We start from the raw sequence: 20,803 nt of genomic DNA on the forward strand, positions 1-20,803 counted from the left end.
ATCACAGCTCCCTCCTCTGATTGAATGAAAAGGTTGGTATATATTTGGAAGTTGTTCTCTTATTCCAAATGTTTATCTAAATGCCAGGCTATTATCTCCTCTCTCGTTTGGGAGCCAAAAAAGGTTATGCTTTGATCAAAATACTTCTTTCCAGATTATCTAGAAAATGGTGCTGGCTACTGGTTACATACAGGCTGCTTGTCATTCTTTCATCCTGAATTTCTCTACTGCAAAGCAGTGTTCTCAGTGACTGTATTGACAGATGCCTGAGCAGCACTGCAGGCCCCAGATGGCTCTGGTGAAGAATCAGCCTTGTAGGCAGAGCCAGTAGGTTCAGGAGGAGACAGTCTTCTCTGTGGTTTCACCTTGTGACATGTGGAGCTCCTTGTATGAGCACCTGCCTCTCTGCAGGTATGTATGTGGGGTGCTATGGGCAAGGTTTTGAGCAGTGCCCGGGGGGGTGTGACATGTAAATAGCTCCCGACACTCAGCTCCAGAAATTGGGAAATGCTAATGGTCACTTATCTGCCAGGGAGCTTCTGGATTCCTGAGGTTGGGGCCCTAGACTCTCCCTCACCAGCACTACAGGTAACTCTGTTGCAAAATGAGCATCTTAGACCTCAGCTGACCCTGGTGAGGAATAAAACTGCAGGAATTCTCTGCTTCCAGCACAGTTACACTTCTACAGGTGTTCACACATTGCAGAAGAGTGGGTGGATAGCTGACTCAGGGTTCATTGAATGACTGCTCTTCTGCCCCGAGGAAGCAGCAGCAGATACCACCAGTGCTAACAGACATTTAGTGCTGGGCTATGAAGTTATTCCGAGAATATTAATCTCAGAGAAAACCATGTGACTCAGTGGAAACACGGTGACTCAGGTGGAAAGATGGGGCTTGGTCAAGTGGGTTCCTTTCCTAGAGTCCCTCACCGCTCAAGAGTACGGCTGGTCCATGCGCACATGTGTGGCTTCTGCTCTTTACCAGCTTGTCCTTGAGCTCTCAGAGCCTGGATGCACCTGAGGACAGACATGTTGATTTGTCATGATTTGGGATATTTTCAAAACGTGGAAGCCATCTCCAGACCAAGTTCCAGCTGGGCTGGGGCTGGAAGAAGGGTCACTACATGGGTGGGGAGGGGCATTGGAAGGGGACTTACTGAGCCAGTGCCTCAGCCAGTCCAGAGAGGTAAAGTAACTTGTCCAAGGCCACGCAGCACTCGGGTCTCTCTTTTTCTTCTTCCCCTAATCTATTCTCATCACACCCCTGATGAGTTATTTATTTGTGAAATCTGGAATTCCGAGTTAGATTTTGTTCCGTTTGAGGCGGGAAGGAAAACAACTCTTCTTTTGGGCTCTGTTTGAGTCCCGTTAGGCATTTGTGGAGAGTGTCTGGTGGCTTCACTGCCCGAAAGCCAGGCATCCCAGGGGTTGTGCATCTTATTGACCCCCCACACAGGTGACCAGAGGTAGTCCAAAAAGCTGTATTGGGGCTTCCAGATCTAGAGGGGCTGCTAATGGGCTGCGAGACCCTGAACTTCAGGTCAACCCCGGGAGCCTCTGAACTTGGATGTTTTCAGAGCTCCCAGCTCTCCTGTCACCTGGGGTCTGAGGTAGGTGGCTGCCTCTCCAAGCCGCCCCCCACACCCCCAGGCCCCATCTTCCTGAGCCTGAGGGTGGACCTGGCCCCTGGACAGCAAGGCCCGCAGGCTCCCCCTGCTGGCCGGGAGCTGTCACTGCCAGGCCTCTGGCTGCTGGGCCAGTGGTTGGCAGGTGTGGAGGCCCTCACCTGCCCATCCCCAGACGTGGATGCCAGAGCCCTCCAGGTGGTCTGAGGGTGGAGCCCACAGGCAGTAGCTCAGCACCCCCAGGGTCTTTCGAGCCTTCCTTCCCCAGAGGTGACCCCGTTCCTTTGCCTTCAAGGGGCTTCTGCCCAGCCTAAGTTTAGTCACTCAGTCATGTCCAGCTCTTTGAGATTCCACAGACTGTATGTAGCCTGCCAGGCTCCTCTGTCCGTGGGATTCTCCAGGCAAGAATACTGAAGTGGGTTGCCATTCCCTTCTCCAGGGGATTTTCCCGATTCAGGGATCGAACCCAAGTCTCCCGTTGCAGGCAGAATCTTTACCATCTGAGCCACCAGGGGAGCCCTGCCTAAGGGTTCCCAGCTTTTTAGTCGCGTGGTGGGGGAGGGGGAGGGGAGCTTAGTGGAAACGCAGACTCTAGCCGCCACCGTGATGCAGGAGACGTGGTTCAGGGCACAAGGCCGGCTGTTCACCAGAAAATGACCCTGAACCACTGCCCTCGGGTGAAGGTTCCTGTGTGTGAATGAGTCGTGAGCCCTGCCCCGAGTTGGGGGCTCACAAGGGTGTGGGGTGAGGGGCTGCTGATCACGGCTTCCACAGTCACAAGCCTCCCTTCCAGCCAAGGCAAGGCCCCAGGCCTCCAGACTTCAGCAGGTATTAGAGGCAGCCAGAAGCCCTCCCTGCCTTTCACCAGGTGGGCCACTCCCACTTCCTGGGGATTCTTTGCAGCATGGGGGAGGTGCCTTCCACGGGCACTTGAGATGTCACATGAGAACCGAGCCTGTGGCCTGACAGACATCATCAGTCACTTCTTCCCGCTGAGGCTTCTGGCCAGAACCCATGGCCTCTGTCCCCTGGCCCTTGGGCTTCCTTTCTCCACTTAAGCCGCCTGCAGGGGTCTGGAACAGGTAGGTCTCATCTCCCCTCCTGGGAAACCTCAGTGGCTCCGATGCCCCGCCCGTCCAGACCCCTTACCTTCATGACCCAGCTCTACGGGGCCCTCTCACCCACCCTCCTGGCCCCTCATCCCGTTTCTCTGCACCCCTGTACCCTTGGCCCTGACCCCTCCTACTTCCCAGCAAATTCCAGGTCCTGCTCTTGTCTCTGGGGAACCATCACAGAATTTCCAGCATCATGATCCTAACACAGTCACCACACGTAAGTGCCACTTAGCAGTTAGGTGGCGCACAGACCAAGTCCCCCTGCAAACCAGCACCCGGTTTTGGTCATGCAGCCTGAGGTCAGCACTGCCCAGCCCCTGGCCACTACTTGTGTATGCGGCCAAAGGCAGCTAGAGGAACCTTCCCTCCCCGAGGTCTTGAGGTGCTGGTGACAACCACCCCGGAGGGGAGTCAAACCCAGCCTGCAGGTATGGGATGCCGAGGCTCTCAGGCAGGGATGAGACACCCCTCCCTCCCATCTGGGTGCACCTGCTGTCCAGGTGCTTGTCTTCCCCCAGTCACACTCAGCCCATCAGACCCCTCTCCTAGGCTTCAGAGTCTTAGGACTGAGCTGGAAGTACCACCAAGACCCCTGGGGGATGCTTCAGTTCACCTTCTGTTCCTGGGTTGATGTGACCACTCCCGTGACCCTGCCTCTAAATCCACTTTTGGTTTAAGCTCCAGATTCCTTACGAAGCCCCCAACTCACCTCTTGACCAAAGACTTAGATCCCCGAAAACATGAGGGTCTGAGGACCATAGCAAGTTAAGCTGGCTGCTCTGTCTCCACCCCTCCTGAGCAGTGGATGTTTGCCCAAGTCCAGCCAGAAGGACAGAGTCCCTTGTTCATCCCTGGAACTCACTTCACACCATAGCCTGGGCCATCTGCAGCCCTGCTCCTCATGGTGTATCCATCAGGCCACCGGGTATCTCAGGCCCTGCTCGCTCACCCTGCCCAGCAGGCACTGGGGGACCAGAAACCACACTCATTTTCTCCCAGAAGGAGCCCCCAAGGAAGATGGGATGAGACCGGAGTGCCGGGCGACACGCGGGTTTTAATGGCATTAACACCCAGGAGTCACGCGTCGGTTCTGGGGGCAGCATCTTCCGGGGACTGGGGCTGCTGCCTGCCTCGCTGGCTGTGACCTTCCAGTCTGCTCCGCAGCGTTAGGGACTCAACACCAGAACCACCCGACCCCCAACCCCGCGAAAGACACAATTGCACTGATTGACATACAGACCCCGGGCCCGCCTCCCAGAACAAGCCCTGGGTCTGTCGCACGGCTGACGAGGGCTTTGGCGTCTGCTGGCTGGTGGTCCAGGGCCGGGCCAGGGCGATAGTGTTTCTCGAATGTGACAAAGGTTCTTCTTGTACAAACTGGGTCTGGAAGATCTACTTCTGGTGCTAAGAAACTCTTGTCTTTATGGCTTCTCAGAGCTACCGAAGTTGGGCCCGGATAACGCTGTGTCGGTTGGTTTATTTGTAAGGAATGTGTAAGGCATTTTGGTAAGTTGAACAGTAACTTCTTTTTCTGCAGGAGACTCAGACAGAAGTGCCTTCCTTTGAGCTGCCGTCCTCCTGTGGACAAGAGTGAAGAGGAGAGGCTGGCCTGGGGTGCGTACTCACCCCCGGCTCCTAACCCACCCTAACTGTGGCCTGCAGCCCAACACCAGAGCAGCCAGGGCTGAAGGAGACACCGAGGGCTTGGCAGGGGCCCGAGGGCAGCTTTCAGGAATCTCTGTTCTCACCCCTCCAGCCTGAGTCCACGTCTCCTCCTTGCTGGCCTTCCCCAGGGTCCTGGGCACCCCCACCCCCTGCCCCATGGGGTCGGCGCTCACTGGTCTGTCCAGCCGCTCCTGCAGCTTCTGCACCGTGTCCTTCTCCTTTGCCAGCTGCTCCTGGGTCGTCTTCAGAAGCTCTTGCAGCTTGGTGGCCGCACGTCCCAGGTCACCCGTTAACTTCTTCTCTTTCTCTAGCCTCTCCTGCGATCGGAGGGTTGAAGAGGATCAGCCCGCACATGACACGCAACAGGACGGCCCCCTGGCTGTGCCCGTGGGGCCACACCAGGCCCAGGAAGACACGGCCTCCTGGCCATGATCAGGAGGGTTTCTACAGGGCTGTTCGAAGCTGTAGCCCCTGGGGTCACATGCTGGCTGCTGAGCACTGGTCTTAAGTTCTACTTGATCCAGTTGTCTGTGATACTGGAGACTCAGGAATACTCCCCCACCTCACCCACCCCTAGACTGGACTGTGCTCAGAGGGCCTCCGGGGATGATGACCGGGAGCCCAGGGTGGTGGCGCCCCAGTACCTTCAGCTGCGTGGCCTCCTCCGCCTCCGAAGACCCAAAGGCACTGGTGCAACGGAGCTTCTCCAACTCCGCCTGCAGCTGACTTGCCGCCAGCTGAGCCTGGGGGGTGGGGGGTGGCGTCAGGAGCCATACAGAAGGAGAATGACAGGGCGTAGTGACAGTCCCCCAGGTGGGGTGTGGCTGGCCCAGCCCTGCCACCCTGACCCACAAGGGCCCTGACGGACAACTATCAGCTGAACAGCACCCTGACCTCCTCAAACTCGGCCGTGAGCTTCTGCCGCCGCGCCTGCTCATCCCCCAGCAGGGCTTCTGTCCGCTCCAGCTGCATCTTCAGCTGCGGGCAAAACATTTGGAATCTGGGGCAGGCGGGACCCTCCTGGGCACCCAGGGCCCCCCGACCCTGCCCTGCCACGGACACGCGGGATGGCCTGGGCCCTCCAGCTGGTCTCCCCTGGGGGAGATGGGGCCCAGCTGCTGGGGAAGGGAGCTGGGTGACGGGGGAGAGATGCTGATGGGATGTGGGGTCCTCTAGTGAGACCCCAGGACAGAGGAGCCTCAGCCCCGTGCGAGCCCTGGCCCAGGAGGCCATCCACCCTGAGGCCGCCACCACTGTAGTGAGGCTGTTGACAGCCGACTGGATCAGGGGTCCGGAGGGCAAGTGCCCCACCAGACACCCCAGCCCTCACCCTTCCTTCCACTCTGCGTCTCCTCAGAAGCGGGGTGTCTGGGCAGAGCGGGGCTGGGGTTCAGTGGGAGTCGGGGCTGCTGTCCCTGCCCTGCCCTGGGTGGAGGAGCCCGCGCAGTGTCAGTGACCAGCACCCAGCTCGCCCCCCTAACCTCGGCGGGGTCCTGCTCTGCTCGGGAGGCCTCGGCCGCGTCACCGTCCTCTACGTGGCTCTTCATCTCGCTCAGCTGCTGTCTGACCTGGAACAGGGAGGCTGGGTCTGTGCTGAGGCACGGCTGGATGCACGCAGCCCCCCAGGAGGACCGCGGGCACTCTCGGCAGCCACGGCCCCTCGGGGGACCTGCTCTGATGAGCATGGCCTGTGTGGGCTCCCCTGCAGGTTCTTGGGGGGCAGGAGGCCAGCACCGAGACCCCTCACCCAAGTCAAACTGCAGCTGAGGGACCCCCGAGGGGCCCAGACTGGCCTTGTGCACACACTCCACTCACTGCAAGGCCAGTGGCATGGAGCCCAGTGACTCCTGAGGGATGTGGTACATGCGGGACTGAGGGGCGCAAAGCAAGGGAGGGGACCTCCCGGGCCTGGGCCACACCGTGGTCCCAGCAGCCACAGGCCCAGGGTCGAGCAAACGTGCCAACAGCCGACCCACGTCCCCTCTGACTGGGTGTGGGAACATGCATACCCAGCCCCCACAGCGCAAGTGGTCACACCATGTCCACTCACCAGGGCGAGCTCGTCGCTTTGTTTCTGGGCTTCGCTTTTGGCCGCATCTAGCTGAGACTGAGATTCTAATAAGAGCTGCCTCAACTGAGAAAACGTAGCCAGGTGGTGGGAGAAAAGAAGAGAGGACCAGTTCTTGTGAGCACCTCTCAGGGAACCCAATACATGCAGGCACCCGCCCCGGGAACCTGCAGGGGAGGGCAGGGGGAGGCAGCATCTGGCAGCTTCTGCTCTTTTTAAGACTCAGGAAGCATGGCATTTGGGAAATGGCTTCTCCCAAGCCTTCATGAGTGTTTACGGAGTGTCTTTTACAAAGCACTCCGTGAGCTTCCCTGGTGGCTCAAAGGGTAAAGCGTCGGCCTGCAATGCAGGAGACCTGGGTTTGATCCCTGGGTCAGGAAGATTCCCTGGGGAAGGAAATGGCAACCCACTCCAGTACTCTTGCCTGGAAAATCCCATGGACAGAGAAGCCTGGTAGACTACAGTCCATGGGATTGCAAAGAGTCAGACACGACTGAGCAACTTCACTTTAGAAAGCGAGGGCAGATCACACCAGAGCTTGTCCTCTCTGCTGCCTGAACATGAAGCCCTGTCACGTTTAAATGCCTGTCCATGAGGATGGTGTCGCCAGCCAGGTGGAGGAATTCCCATGCTGCCAGGCTGGCCGGCCTCACCCCGCCCTGCCTGCAGGGCTGCCGGGAACGGGACTCACCCCCGCCACCTCCTGGGCGTAGTTCTGGCACTCCGCGCTGGCGGCCGCCATGTGCTTCTCCAGCTCGGCCTCCAAGTGCCAGGTGTGCTCCCTCACCTGGACAGGATATGCGTCAGAGGCCACAAATGGATGGGATGAGATAGGGACGGCCACAAGGACCAAGGCTGGCAGGCCCGGGGACAGGGGCTGAGAGGCGGTCTCTGCAGCCCGATGGTTCCAAGAGGTGCCCGGGGCCAGACTCCTGAAGTGGCGCTGCATGCAGGCACCCCGGGATAGGACGAGCTTTCAGGCCTTGAGATTTACTTGCAAGGTGGGTGCTGGGGGAACTGCTCCAAGGTCAGGGTGCATGGACAAGCGTAGGGGGGCCATCCTGCACCCTCCTCCCAAGGTTCCTGAGGCCACGGCAGAAGCCACAGTACACCAGGCCGGGCATGCTGCCTCCGGCCACCCCGAGGTCGCAACCGCTCATTAAGGAAAAGCAGGGACACATGGACCAGAAAAGAAAACGACCACAGGAGCCTCCATAAGAGGATGGCGCTCTCTGCCCAGAGCCCCCATGTACCTGGTCGGAACTTTCAAGTTCCCCTTTGAGCTTCTCGACAACCTCTTCGAGATGTTTCACGGTGACCCGCGACTACAAAGCATGAGAAAGGGGCCGTCAAGCACGAGCCCTGGCGGATCTGACCAGGGACACGCCGCCGCGGTTCCTCGCAGCTGTCCTGGGACCCACCCCAGGAAGCCCATGGTGCCCCTGCTCCCCGAAGAGTGACCAGCCCCTCTTTCTGGGGGTGGGGTCTCCTGGAGACCAGGACTCAGCTGTTGAGTCTTTCTGTAACCACACTTCATGTGGCATCACCAAAACCTGACCTCCCCAAGTGACCCAGATAACCCTGTGGCCATCCCCCCGGGATTGATGGCATTCTGCCCTGGCAGCCTGGCTCGGGCAGGCGGACCCTGGGTGCCTCGGGCAACGTACCTCCCGGAGCTCCTCCTCCGCGGTGCTCACCCGGGCCTTCCACACCTGTTCCTCCTCCTCCACGCTCTTCTGCAGTGCCTTGAGCATGGCCTCCTGTGGAAGCAGCTGTGAGCATGGTCTGTGGACCCCACAAACACCCCCCGGCTCCCTCCCTACCCCAGCGGCCACCCTGTTCAGATCCCAGCCTGGCGGGCCATGCCGTGGGGAAGGGGTGGCCCTGGAGTGGGGGCCCTCAGCCAGTGTGCAGAAGACAAGGCCGTCGGGACTCTCATCTCTGATGGGTCTGTAGCAGAACAGGGTGGCCCCAAGGCAAGGGCTGGGTTCCTGGTGTTACAGGAGAACCAACCGCTCCCCTCCCGCCTCGGACTCGCTGCAGACCTTTGCCCTGAGCACCCCTCTTCGCCATTCAGTCACAGGAACAGTGCCCAGAGGGGAGCCGTGCCCACCCGAGGTCACAGAGACAGGGACCCGATCGGGCCCCCCAACCGCTGGGCATCCCTGCCGGGACTCACCGTCTCGGCCAGGATGCTGCGGTACTGGTCACACTCAGCCTGCAGGCCGCTCTGCGTCTCCTCTGCCTCTCTCAGCTTGGCAGCCAGGTCCTGAGGGTGGAGGCAGAACAGGGAGCGGGGGGTTGCTGGTGAGCCAAAGCCTGATGACTGGCTCCGGGCACCCCCAGGGGGACAGGGCAGAATGTGAGGCTGGACGGCTGTCCACGCTCACCGAGGGCTCCGGGCTCGTGTGCGGCTGCTTTGGCAGCTCCAGACAGGCATTCTCTTTTAGCTCCTGCAACCACTCGGCGTAACTCTGCAACAGAAATGTTTTGTGGTTGGACGGGATGCACCCCTCCATGGGCGGGGGACCCAGAGGAGCCACCGTGCCTCCTACCTGGTGGGTGGGGGTGGGGAGCCCCGGGAGCAGGGCCAGCAGGGCCTCCTTGGTCTGGGCCTCCGTCAGGCTGAGTTGCTTCTCCGACTCCTCCTGTGGGGGGTCCGGGTAGGGGGTGCGATGGTCAGCCCGGGCGCTCAGGGGGACCATTCAGACAAGACAGCAGGGCAGAAGAGCAACACGAACAAAATCCATGCAAACGGACCAAGCTTGGGGACCCCGTGGCCTCGGAGGGCCAGGCCCAGCTGAGAAGCAGCACACAGGGCTCACTGCTCCCCGCTTCTCCGGGGAAGAAGGGCAGAGGGCACAAGAAGAGGCAGGGCTGGGCCCCGGGTGGGCTTCGGAGCCGCTCTGAGCCTAGGGCTGCCCTGCATGCAGCTTCAAGCTCTGCTGACCAACTTGACTGAGGCCAGCCCGGAGCCCACTCTGACCTTGGCCTGGGTCAGGGACCGCAGCTTCTCCTCGCAGCTCTTCTCGGCCGAGGCCAGAGCCTCCATGGCCTTCCAGTTCTTCTCTCGGAGGTCCTGGGAGGAGAGGGGCATGGTCAACAGCCAGGCCAGTCTCTGCAGGGCAGGCGAACCTCCCTGACCCGCCTCCAGACCCCACAGGGCATGCTGGGCAGAACTGGCGCCAGACGGCTTGGGGTGACCTGGTGCCTTTTACGGAGACTCGTCTGTGGGGCTGGGGGTAGGGAGAGGAGGGCAGTTACTGGCTCCTCAGAGAAGAGCCTCCCACCACCAGGAGGCCAACTCTTGCCCAGCCAGGCCTCGGGAGGCGCAGGCAGAGGCTCTGGGAGATAGCCTGGGCTGGGGATGAGGCCTAGGCCCCTGCAGACGTGCCCTGTCCACACAGCAGGCGCCCCCCACCCTGCCCCGCACTCACATTGTTCTTCGCCTTCTGCTGCTCCACCGCCTCCCTGAGCTCCGTGGCCTCCTTCTCCAGGCACCACACCTGTGACTCCAGCTCCATGAGGCTGGGGACAGACAGCAGGTCACTGTCTGGCTCTGAAGGCATGCAGCCACCACAGGGCCTGTCTCAGGGCCCCTCCTTGTCCCAGGAGCCCAGGAGCACAAACGGGGCCTGGGACGGGGGTCAGGCCCCCCCCCCCCCGCCCCCCACCGTCACAAGGCACAGGCTTCAGGGGAGCCTGAGCAACCGCCTAGGCCCCTTCCCCGAGAGCTGAGGGCCCAGAGGCCACCAGAGTCCCACTTGGGGACATAGCTGCTTGGACAGGAGAGGTCAGAGCAGCTGCCTGGCCAGTGCCGGTATAGGCCCTGGACCGTCGCTTTTTGGGGTGCTCTTTCTTCTGCTAAGGGCTTCCCTGATAGCTCAGTTGGTAAAGAATCCATCTGCAATTCAGGACACCCCAGTTCTATTCCTGGGTCGGGAAGATCCCCTGGAGAAGGGAAAGGCTACCCACTCCAGTATTATGGCCTGAAGAATTTCATGGACTGTATAGGCCAAGATGACGCAAAGAGTTGTACACGACTGAATGACTTCACTTCACTTCTGCTGCCTGGTCCCGTTCTGTCCCACAGCCCACGGCCCTGGCCCTTCCCTGCAGCCACAGCTGCCCTCGAGAGATGCAGCTGGGCCTCCTCGGCGGACACCAGGCAGCACCGCTGCCTGCAGTCCGTCAGGAACATTCCCCCTCTTGGCGGTGCCTGGCAGGCCCTGGCTCCCTGCCACAACCACCGTGCATCCAAAACCTGGCTCTGCTGGGAACCAAAGGTGCCCCCTCAGTGCTGCACCCAGGCTCTGAGACGTTGGCCCGAGAAGACCCCAGACACCAGGGGAGCTGGCAGGACAGCGGCCCCGCTTCCTCACGCTTCTGTCCAGACTCAAGGCCGTGTGGTTCTGTCCGCCCCTGTCACCCAGATAGCTCGGGGTGGACACCCTAGAATGTCTCTTGCTGTCCTGAGAAAGAGGCTGCAAAAGGACACTTTAACATGTCATCTTCTGAGTCTCGATTTAGAACAGGACAGGAAGCCACTAGCACTGACCTGAGCCAGGGCTGCTCTGGGGTCAGGAAGGAAGTCCCTCTAAGGACGCCCCCGGTGGGAACACGAGTTCTGATTTTCTCACCAGGGGCCATAGTGAACTGCTTTTTGAGGACCACCACCCTAAGGAAGTGTGTGAAGACTCAACACCCTTGGGGAGGGCTGTGTGCTGCCTGCCCTAACCCTCACCTTCATTCGAAGTACAGTTTGCACCCGGCCTTGAAGATGGCTGTTGTGGAGTTCTAAGATGCTAGTTTCAGGCCACAGAACCTGACCCCACCCTCAAAGCACCACTGGGACCCCTCAGTTTCTCCATCAAGCCACTGGCGTTCTGCAGCAGCCAGCCCCCTGCAAATCCCTGCAAGAGCACCCCCAAGGAAGAAGACACAGTCGGCGGGTGATGAGAACACACTGACAGTCACCCCGTTTGGTGGCCACTGCCCGAGGTACGTTCCAGAATGTATGGGGTTGGATCACTCACCTCCAGCCCAGAATAGGATGGCCTGGCCTAGGCCTAGTCACAACTTCCAGATAAAAAGTCTGAGAAGAAAATTTCTAAAAACCCCTCATTCTGTCAAATATCCGCAGGATGCAAAATACTAGAATCGACCCTATTTGCAACATGATCTAGGTACCTAGAAATTAGCTATGTGGTCCAAGATTCTGATCCTAAAATACAAGAACAAAACGCTAAATAAACACAACCTCTCTACCCCCACAAATGCCGTGAGGAACAAAGCTGCCCTGAGCTGTCTGGAAAGGTGCACAGAGAAGGTTTGCTTCTGAGTCTCCAGTAATGCGTCATGGGGCCTCTGAGAGGCCAGCTTCCTTCCCCAGCCTTCAGACCTGAGGTTGGGAATGCGGGCCGTGGCCTGGAGGCACTAGGGAGGTGACCCACCGGCGGTAGCAGCCAGAACAAGGGAGCCTGGTCAGCAGGCTGCCTGGTACAAGGCCGACCACCCACACAGGGATGGACAACATCGCCAGGCCTCACCCCACGTGGCCGCCCTGAGGACCCCTGGCCACAGCAGCCAGGACCACCCCGTGAGCCCGCAGGCACCTGTTGAGGGACACATACTCGGAGGTGACGGTCGTTCCAAGGGCTCCGGCCCCCTGGCCCGGGGTGCCCCCACCAGGTGTCAGTAGCCTGGGGCTGGCCGCTGAAGTCACCCAGCACCAGCCCTCACATCTGGTCAGCTGGGACCCTGCACCACAGCCAGAGCTGTGCCAAGGCCTGGGCAACCTCCCAGGTTCTCCACTCAGGGCACGTGACCCATTTTCTGTTTGAGTTATGACTTCAAGCCCTAAAATCCCTCCTCCTGTAGACATGGAGAGAAACCCCTGACCAGCCAGTCCTTCCCGTCCAGAGATGGATGGAAGGGTGGACGGACAGCAGGAGGCCCAGCCACTCCCCACAGCCTGGGTCCTGCCCTCTTTCCTGCTCCCCACAGGAACTGGAGGAAGGGTGGGGAAGACAAGGCTTCTCAGGGGTCCTTCCCGGGATCCCACACCCAGCTGGGCCCCTGCCCCCTCTTACCGGGCCTGCTGCTGGTCGGCCTCCACTCGACTGGCCTGGAACGAGAGAAGAGCCCCGTCGTCACCAGGAGACACACCTCGGACAGCAGGTCATCGGGCTGGGGGGGCCCATGGGTGGGTGGGATGGAGGGGCCCAGGGAGGGGGCTGCTGACCTGGGTGTCCCGGGCCTGGCTGGCCTCCAGCAGGGACTCGATGGAGCGGATCCTCTCCGTGAGCTGTGAGTTTTGCACCCGGGCCTCGTCCAGCTGCCCGTGGAGACCACGCAGCTCCTCACACTTGCCCCTCACCTCGGCCTCGGAGGACTGCAGCTTGCTGTGCAGCTCTGCAGAAGGGGCAGCCGGCGGGTCAGGGGTGGGGGGTTGCCAATTGGATGTTCCCGGCTGCCCAGCACACACCTGTGGGCTCGAGACACACACCCCACCCAGGGCCGCCTGCCAGCTGGTGGAGAGTCACCGCCAGGCTTCTGCACACCAGGGGACAACAAAGCGCCCCCACCACTTGGCAACGATGGGATTTGAACAGGCGTCTGCTACAGAGTCTAAACCCTGCTCCTGGGAGACCAGCTCATGTCGCTGAGACCAGGGCGGGGCTCCTGGCGTGCCCTCTCCCCTCGGCGACCTCCACAACATCCCACCACGGCTCTGAATGCTGGCCACATTCATCTGACACTGCACAGCCCCTGGCCCTGGGCTTGCCCCACACGCATGGGGCTCTGCTGAGGGCTTCCTCCTCCCCCACCCCTCACTCGTCTCTGAGGCCTGGGGATCCACGGCCACTGCTCGCCCAGTCCCCCGGGCATCTCTGTGGGGGCCTGGTCCAGCCCTGGTCCCCGGGCCGTCTGCCCCTTGGTCCTTTCCTGGGCCAGAGTCGGAGCATCTGGAAGGGCAAGTGGGGTCAGTCCCGCCACCCCCACACATGCTCCCAGCCCTCATCACTCCACGGGATGGTCACCCACGCCTGCCTGTCTGCCCCCACACTGGCCACTGCTGCCATCTCCAGCCTTGCGCACCGACCTCCTCAGCCTGTTTCTTGTACAGTAAAAGTCCAAGTCTGTCCCCATTCCTCAGGGGCTCCGTGCTGGTCACTTCCACCCTTTCCTGGTATTTGTGAGGCAGGCCTCTTCCAGTCATCCAGACCTGTCTCCCCAGGGGCCTCCCCTGACCACCTGAAGCCACACCGGGCCCATCACAGCAGGGGGCGGCAGACTAGAACCCTGAGCCAGCCCGGCCCAAAGCCTGTTTTTGTCAATAGAGCTTTCCTGGCCCACGGCCAAGCCTGTCTGTCCTGGGCTGTGTGGGCACTGTGGCAGCAGAGCTAAGCAGCCGTGACAAACACCATCTGGCCTACAAAGCCGAGATCACTACTGCCTGGCCCTTCACAGACGCAGCTGGCCGCTTCCAGGACCTGCTCCAGGTCACAGCGGCTACTTGGAAGTCTGGTGAGCACAAGGCTGTGCGACCTGGTCAATGGGCCGCCTGCCCTGCCTCTCCAGAGGCCTTTGGTGCCCTGGGCATCACCCCACCTCCTGAGGGGGCAGGTGCTCTGAGAGCACGGGGGACCACGGCCCATTTCCAGACCTGGCCCCAGGCCTTACTGAGCTGGAGGAAGGGGAAGGCCAGCAGCAGCCCTCGTGGCAGCGTCTTCCACCCGAGCCCACCTCCCATATCCAGCCCCCGCCGTCGGCCAGTCCTCCAGACCCCAGGCCTGACCCCAAGCACCCCCATGTGTCCCACGACAGGTGCAAGAGTCCAAGGTCCCAGGTACTCTTGCCACGCGGGGCCGGCCCTCCACCGCCCTCACCGGTCATCTGCTGCTGCTGCTCCCGGGCCTTCTCGGCGTCCGCCCGGAGGCTGGCGTGGCTGCTCTGTGTGCGGCACAGCTCCCGGCTGACCTCGTCCAGGCGCTTCTGCAGGGCCTCCTCGCTCTCCTTGTGAGACGCCTGGGGACCAGCCGAGGGAAGGGGGCCGTGAGGGTGTGGGCAGGAGGCTGGACTTTCTCGGCTCTGCCGTCCAGAGCTCTTCACTCCCTGCTGCCCCGCACCGATGAAGCAGAAAAGCTGCCTGGAATGTCTGGGTCAGTTCACCCCCTAGACAAGGCCAGGGGGCCATCCTGACCCCTGAAGAGTGGGCGCCCAGGGAAGACGCTGCAGGTGAGATCAACAGTCGCCCCATTTTCACCTGAGTGAGACCTGGGAATGGTCACAGCTGCTGAGCGTTTCTGGGCAAGGCGCCTGCTGAGCGTTTCTGGGCAAGGCGCTATCAAGGCGCCCATGGTCAGCGTGGTGAGCCCTGGCCACCCCAAGACACAGGTACCACCATCACACCCACGTTCCAGGTGGAAAATCCGGGGCCTCGGTCAAAACCGTGGGGACTCTGTATGACCGAGGATGGCATGACTGAGCGGGAGGAGATGCGCGGAGCCTGGGGCTTCCTGACGAGAATGACGGTGACAACTTGGTATCGGAGTGGTGGCTCCAGCCCTGGAAGCATCGGGACCACCTGAGGGCTTTCAGAGCACAAGCACCAGGCCCTCTCCAGGGGTCCTAGCCCCATCTCACTGCTCAGGCCAGACCCACTTTACACCAAATTATCCACCTCAATTCCACCCAAACAATCCCCCTGTTTATCTGTGTCTGTCCTAGGTCCCCTGCACACACAGCAGTCTCAAGAAACTTCTAGTCCTTTCCATGACACAGTCCAATGCGCTACAGCCAAGCTTCAGTGACTGAGCAGAAACAGGAGCCAAGCCATGTGGGACTCCCCGAGAAGTCACACACACTCAAGGCGACAACTGCCCTGAGACAGGCCGGCTGGGGGACGTGGGGTTAGTTCGGCCAACGGGGAGCTTCCCGGTGCCCTGTGGGGGTTCCTCCCTCTGGGGAATGGGTGTCCTCCTGGGTAACTATGAGCTCCCAGGCCACACTCAGGGTTGAGAAGGAAGAAGCCCCACCAGGTGCTGAAGCCAGAGGCTGTGCAGGGACCCGTGATGACACAGGGTGGGTGACTGCCTGGGGGCTCGTGTCCTGGCTCCGAGTGAACCAGGGGGACTTGCTTAACTCTGTGCCTCCCGTTCCCTTCTGGGGAAATGGCACCTAATGCCAGTATCTACCCCATGCGGTTACAAGGAGAATTAGCTGGGAATTAACGCTTTGAGTGTTCAGAACAAATGCCGAGCATATAGATGGCACCCACTTGATGCTGACCAGGCATCACCAGTAACGAGACCAAGGCTGAGGGTTCCAGTCCCAGACCTGCCTGGGTCTCCAGTGGCCACAGTCACAGCTGAGGACAGACGACCCTGGGTGGCCAGATGGGCCAGGCAGGGAGGTTTAGTGGGCAGGATGCATGGGCACGAGGGGGCCACCGCCCCTCACCTGCAGCTGCAGGACCTGTTTCTCCACAGCGGCCGCCTTGGCCTCCAGGGCCTTGCGCTGCTGCTCTTCCTGCCGTGCGGCCTCCGACTTCTCCACCAGCTCCTTGCTGACCTTGCCCAGTTCCTGCCGGAGCTTGGCCAGCTCTGCGTTCTGCCTGCAAGACAGTCACCAGCCCCCGGAATGACGGACAGGAGAGGGCTGAGTCAGCTCCCATGAACCCTGAGAACTGCCTGGGGCGATGGGGACAGGTGGCCCTGAGCCTGTCCTCCGGGGCCCCGGCTCTTTCTTAAGTCATTGCCCGAGTCTTGGACCCCACCCAACTGAAGCCCTTCTGTATCATTAGCCACATGGGGTGTGATGTGTTTTGTTGAAAATGGTATTTCACGAGCAGCGTGGGTGGCTCAGTGAGAGTAAAGAGCAACACGGGCCTGAAAGCAGCCCATGGAGCCAACAGCAGTGGCTGATCTGGGCCCAGACGAACCCTGGGAGACAGGTAGACGGGCCTTGCCACCCTGAGGGCGGGGCCGCTGGCGGGCTCGAGTCCACAGACAGGACTCACTGGCCAGCGAGACCACAACCAGGCTGGGAGGCCACACAAAGCGGGAGGCAGTGGCATTTTACAGAAGAGACCCCTCAGTACCACACAGACGCTGGGTCTCGGGACCAGGCAGGAAGTCCAGGGGGGCAGGAGAGCTGAGGGGGCAGGTCCAGCCGCACCTTTCCCAGTGCGAGGAGGTCGTCAGGCTGCCACCTCCTTCCCTGGCACAAGAGACACCTCTTCACAGCAGGACTGACTCTCCAGCTGAGCGACAGTACCAGACCAGGTGAAGTGGATAGACAAAACTGTCCCCCAGCCCTGGGAGGCAAAACCTGGCCAAGACCAGCTCTGCTCTGCTGCCCAGGGGGCGCAGACACGGCCCCCAGCCCCCGGGGCTGGGGTGGGAGGCCAGCTGGCGGGCCCTGGGGAACAAGTGCAGCTTGGGGCACATGCAGGGCTTACTTGCTCTCCACCTGGCTCGTGGCCTGGTTCAAGGCGTCCCTCAGGATGGAGTTCTCCTGCTGCAAGCGGGCCAGCTGTGCACTGGGGCCGTTCTCCAGCTGCTCCTGCAGTGTCCGGATCTAAAAAGGCATCCAAGGGGCATCAGAGCCTCGCAAGGACAGCCACTTTGGGGGCGAGGTCAGAAAGCTCCCAGCTCGCAGACAAAAGCCCCGAGCAGAGCACTCAGCCCAAAGCCCCAGGGGTGCTGGTTTGCTCAGCTGCTGACCAAGGTCCTGAGACATAGCACAGAGCCCACAGCCACCCGGAGGATGCCTGTTTCCTGCTCTCTGACCCCCTTGGCGCAGCCCCCGCCGCCCCGGGGGGGTAGAGGAGACAGTGCAAGGCTCCGAGTCCTCAGGCTAGAGCTGGCCAGGCCCTCCGCTGGGACCGTGTGGATTTCAGGCCCCTTGTTTTGCTGGGTCCTCCCAACCTCCTGAGGAGTAGGCAAAGCCAGCAGGACTCCAGGGTGACGGAGAGGTTGCGAACTTGACCCACAGGCCCCCAGAGTAAGGGATAGTCATGTCCCAACGTGACCACTTGGAACCGGAGTGTTTTCAGAAAGTGCTCTTTAAATGCACGCACATCTCCCTGGTTATTGACATTAAACACACACACACCAGCCAACCAGACGGAACAGCCCCTTGCCGCCCCCCCCAATCCCGCAACAAATCAGGCCCTGAGGACCCGCCCCGCGGCTTTGCCCACCTTGCCCTGCAGCTGCTGCACCTCCTTCACATGCTCCCGGTAGCTGGCCTGCATGCGCGCCTGCACGGCTGTGATCTCCTGCTCCCGGGCCACCAGCTGTTTCTTCACTTTGGCCTCCCCGGCAGCTGCCTTGGCCTTTTCCGCTGCCAGCTCCTGGAGAAAGCAGAGGGCAGGGATACAGGAGTTCATCAGACGAAACCAAGAGCATCAGGTGAAACCACCCAGAGCATTTGATATGCACCCCCCCCCCCCACCCTGCTCTGGCTGTCTGTCCGTCCATCCCCCACCAAACACACCTTCCCCCCTGGCTTGGAGCCAAGACCCTAACTCAGGACAGAAACTCAGACTCCTCGTGAATGAAAGGATCCAGGGCTCAGGGCCAGGGGTGTCCTGAGGTCCCAGCTGTCTCCCTGCACCTGCTGCCCTGCAGAGAAGCTGGGCATGGAGATGAGGCGACAGCGACACACAGCGCTTTGCTGGGAAAGCACGGCTGTCACAAGACAAGGTGTGTCGCCAGCCCCTGGGGACCCAGGCTTCCTCCCCAGGAGAGAAGAGGGCAGCTGAGCTGTGACGGGAGTGGCCATGCACCAACCGCCCCTGGGCAAGACCGCCCCCTCCGCCCCGTGTCGGGGTGGCCCGGACCCCCAAGCCCGGAGTTCACAGGCACAGCCCAGGCTCCTGGAGTCCAGGGTCTTCACCGGCCCCAGACCCTGGCCCCACCTTGTTGAGCTCCCGCAGCTTGCTTTTGGCGACGGCCGCGTCCTCCTGCTCCGTGGCCAGCAGCTTCTCCTTCTCTTCCAGCTGGCGTTTCAGAATCACCACGGGGTCGCCTTTCTGAGTGGCCTGAAGAGGCCCACAGAGCCGCATTTAACAAGAGGTGGGCAGACGCGGGGTTTGAGCCCCAGTCCAGCCCTCAAACCCCGACCCACGAGCAGAGTCCTGGCTCGATGGTGTGGGAGTAGTTCCTTGCCGACCACACACACATGCAGGGGTGGGGGGAGGGCCTCCACCTCAGCTGCCCGGCCCGTCAGGCCTCAGGCCCACAGGTACAGAAGCTGCTTGAACCCAAAGCTCTGGACCCCGGGGGCAGTTGTGGGGAGCATGGTGTTTCCCTAACCCAGGTTGATGGTGGTCAGGGCCTCTCCCTGGCCTGCTGGGGGCCATTGGCCATCGTTCCCGGCTCAGTGCCCAGCCCTGAGCGGCTGTGTGGGGCCTGCTGAAGTGTGGAGGCTGGGCTGGGGGTTGGGGGAGGGTGTATTCTGGGTGTACGGCTTGAGGCCAGGTCTCTCTTGTGGAGGGGTGTGGTCAGCATGATCTCCAGCCACTCAAGCCCAGGAGACGGACAGAAGCTTACTGAGCAAAGAGCTCCTGTGACCCCAGGGCCCATCCCCCCTCAGCGGGGGCCAGGGCTAAAAGAACCCAGTGGCCTTGGGACAGGGGCCACCAGGCTGGCTCTCACGACACTCCCCAGACATCTCTCAACTCTGAAGCACTACAAAATCCTCTAGCAAAATTACCTATGATGCAGGCTCTGTGTAAGGAACAAACGTGCCCCACAGCACTTCCTGGGGGCAGCTTGTGGCCCCTGTACCAGAAGGGGAAAATCCAGACAGGCAAGCACCTTCCCTCCTGCCCCCAAGCCCTGGCCACAAACCGGCAGGCCAGCTCGTGCGCCCGCCTTGATGCCCCTCCTATAGTGGCGGCTGGACTGACTCACCCAGCATCCCAGGAAGGAGCAGCGAGGAGGCAGGTGGAGGGGTTTCAAGGACTTTTTGTGCAGCTGGGCATGTCCCAGGCAGGCTGAGGCCCTGGGACCAGGTGGGGTGTGGGGGTGGCCCCTGGCCAACTGCCCGCAGCCGCAGTGGCACCAAACGTGGGGGGGGCCCACCTTGTGCCACGTGTCCTGCACGATGCCCGCCTTGTCAGCCAGGATCTCCATGAGCCGCTGGGCCTCTCCCTCGCTGAGCACCATGCTTCCGACAGCAGAGACCAGCGTCTTGTAGGGCAGGTGCAGAGTGCCATTGGCATCTGGGGGCCCTGTGCATGGAGGGGAGGGCGGGCGTCACACACGGGTACAACAGCCAAACCCAGCATACCCCGGAGCAGGAGCTGGTTGGGGTCCTGCCCACAGACAGCACAGAGAAGGTCCCCAGTAGAGAAACACTGAGTGTCCCTGGGCTGGAGGAGATAACCCCTGACCTTTTTATCATCAGAGCAGATGTGGGCAAGGCACACTCTCCCCAGCTAACGGCCTGGTCCAGCTCTGGCTCGCACAGCCCAGAGAGACTCACATCCCTGCCAAGACCCAGCCCCATGGCCCTCGGGTCCAGATTGACCAGTGAGCTCATCAGCCCGACGGCTGCAGCCCCACACTGGGGAGGGGGAGGCCACCTCCCACGTATCCCGGTCCAGCCCTCTATTTGCAACTCCCTGGATGAAGAGTAAGGCAGGTTCCAGGAGAGATGGCTGGGCCAGCCTCATCCAGGCCTGGCCACTTGCTGGGCTGGGAGCACCTGACCTGCTAGAGGACACAGTGCCAGGTGTCAACAACCAGCTGTCACCCCTGGACACCCCCAACATCCCCACAAGAGCTCCGCTCTCTCGCAGGCCCTTATGCAGCCCCAAAGCAACAGGGGGTGAACAGGGACGTCCCTGTTTTCACGGCACGGCCCCAACCTGCCCTCGGCGGAAAATAGGGCCCCAAACGAGCCAAAACAAAGCAGAGAGGCTGCCCACAGCGGCACCTGCCGCCAAGCCCACCTCGCCAAGGATGAGCGAGGGGGAGGTTTCCATGGCAACATGAAATTCTCTGTCACAATATTTTCATCACACGTGAAAACACTTGGCGGGATGCCCTTGTAAAGGGGACGAGGGGGTGGGGATGTGTGGTTGCTATGAGCACCTTCACTCAGAACTTCTCGACCCTCAAAGCTCGGGAATGAAAAATAACCAGGCTAAGGTTCAGGCCTAGAGCTCAAGGTGTCATGAAAGCTGGGGGTGGAAGGTGGGGGGGAGGGGTAGCACCCTTCAGTCTTCAGTTCTCACTGAAATATATATATTAAATAATTTTAATGGAGAAACTTCTGCACCCAAGGGGCTTCCACTGTGGCTCAGCTGGTAAA

At 61.0% G+C, this 20,803-nt stretch overlaps 1 protein-coding gene across 3 annotated transcripts in view; it reads right to left on the reverse strand.

Moving 5' to 3' along the window:
* Nucleotides 1-3,773: 3,773 nt before the first annotated feature.
* Nucleotides 3,774-20,803, reverse strand: part of RRBP1 (ribosome binding protein 1) — a 46,797-nt gene continuing 29,767 nt past the window's right edge. For 2 of the 3 annotated variants that reach the window (XM_070472196.1, XM_020879027.2), the window contains exons 3-24: nucleotides 19,570-19,718; nucleotides 18,402-18,524; nucleotides 17,682-17,834; nucleotides 16,938-17,056; nucleotides 15,938-16,091; nucleotides 14,365-14,503; nucleotides 12,717-12,886; nucleotides 12,565-12,599; nucleotides 9,910-10,000; nucleotides 9,459-9,551; nucleotides 9,028-9,120; nucleotides 8,863-8,946; nucleotides 8,652-8,741; nucleotides 8,140-8,232; nucleotides 7,726-7,797; nucleotides 7,164-7,259; nucleotides 6,455-6,538; nucleotides 5,886-5,972; nucleotides 5,299-5,382; nucleotides 5,049-5,147; nucleotides 4,578-4,721; nucleotides 3,774-4,317 (exon numbers count right to left, since the gene is read on the reverse strand). In XM_070472196.1, coding sequence (XP_070328297.1) covers nucleotides 4,282-4,317; nucleotides 4,578-4,721; nucleotides 5,049-5,147; nucleotides 5,299-5,382; nucleotides 5,886-5,972; nucleotides 6,455-6,538; nucleotides 7,164-7,259; nucleotides 7,726-7,797; nucleotides 8,140-8,232; nucleotides 8,652-8,741; nucleotides 8,863-8,946; nucleotides 9,028-9,120; nucleotides 9,459-9,551; nucleotides 9,910-10,000; nucleotides 12,565-12,599; nucleotides 12,717-12,886; nucleotides 14,365-14,503; nucleotides 15,938-16,091; nucleotides 16,938-17,056; nucleotides 17,682-17,834; nucleotides 18,402-18,524; nucleotides 19,570-19,718 — 2,288 coding nt within the window. In that variant the 3' untranslated portion in view covers nucleotides 3,774-4,281. The remainder of the gene's footprint in view (nucleotides 4,318-4,577; nucleotides 4,722-5,048; nucleotides 5,148-5,298; nucleotides 5,383-5,885; nucleotides 5,973-6,454; nucleotides 6,539-7,163; nucleotides 7,260-7,725; nucleotides 7,798-8,139; nucleotides 8,233-8,651; nucleotides 8,742-8,862; nucleotides 8,947-9,027; nucleotides 9,121-9,458; nucleotides 9,552-9,909; nucleotides 10,001-12,564; nucleotides 12,600-12,716; nucleotides 12,887-14,364; nucleotides 14,504-15,937; nucleotides 16,092-16,937; nucleotides 17,057-17,681; nucleotides 17,835-18,401; nucleotides 18,525-19,569; nucleotides 19,719-20,803) is intronic. The other variant, XM_070472197.1, reaches the window with a different exon arrangement.

Source organism: Odocoileus virginianus, chromosome 9 (assembly GCF_023699985.2).
Source record: "Odocoileus virginianus isolate 20LAN1187 ecotype Illinois chromosome 9, Ovbor_1.2, whole genome shotgun sequence".
NCBI lineage: Eukaryota > Metazoa > Chordata > Mammalia > Artiodactyla > Cervidae > Odocoileus > Odocoileus virginianus.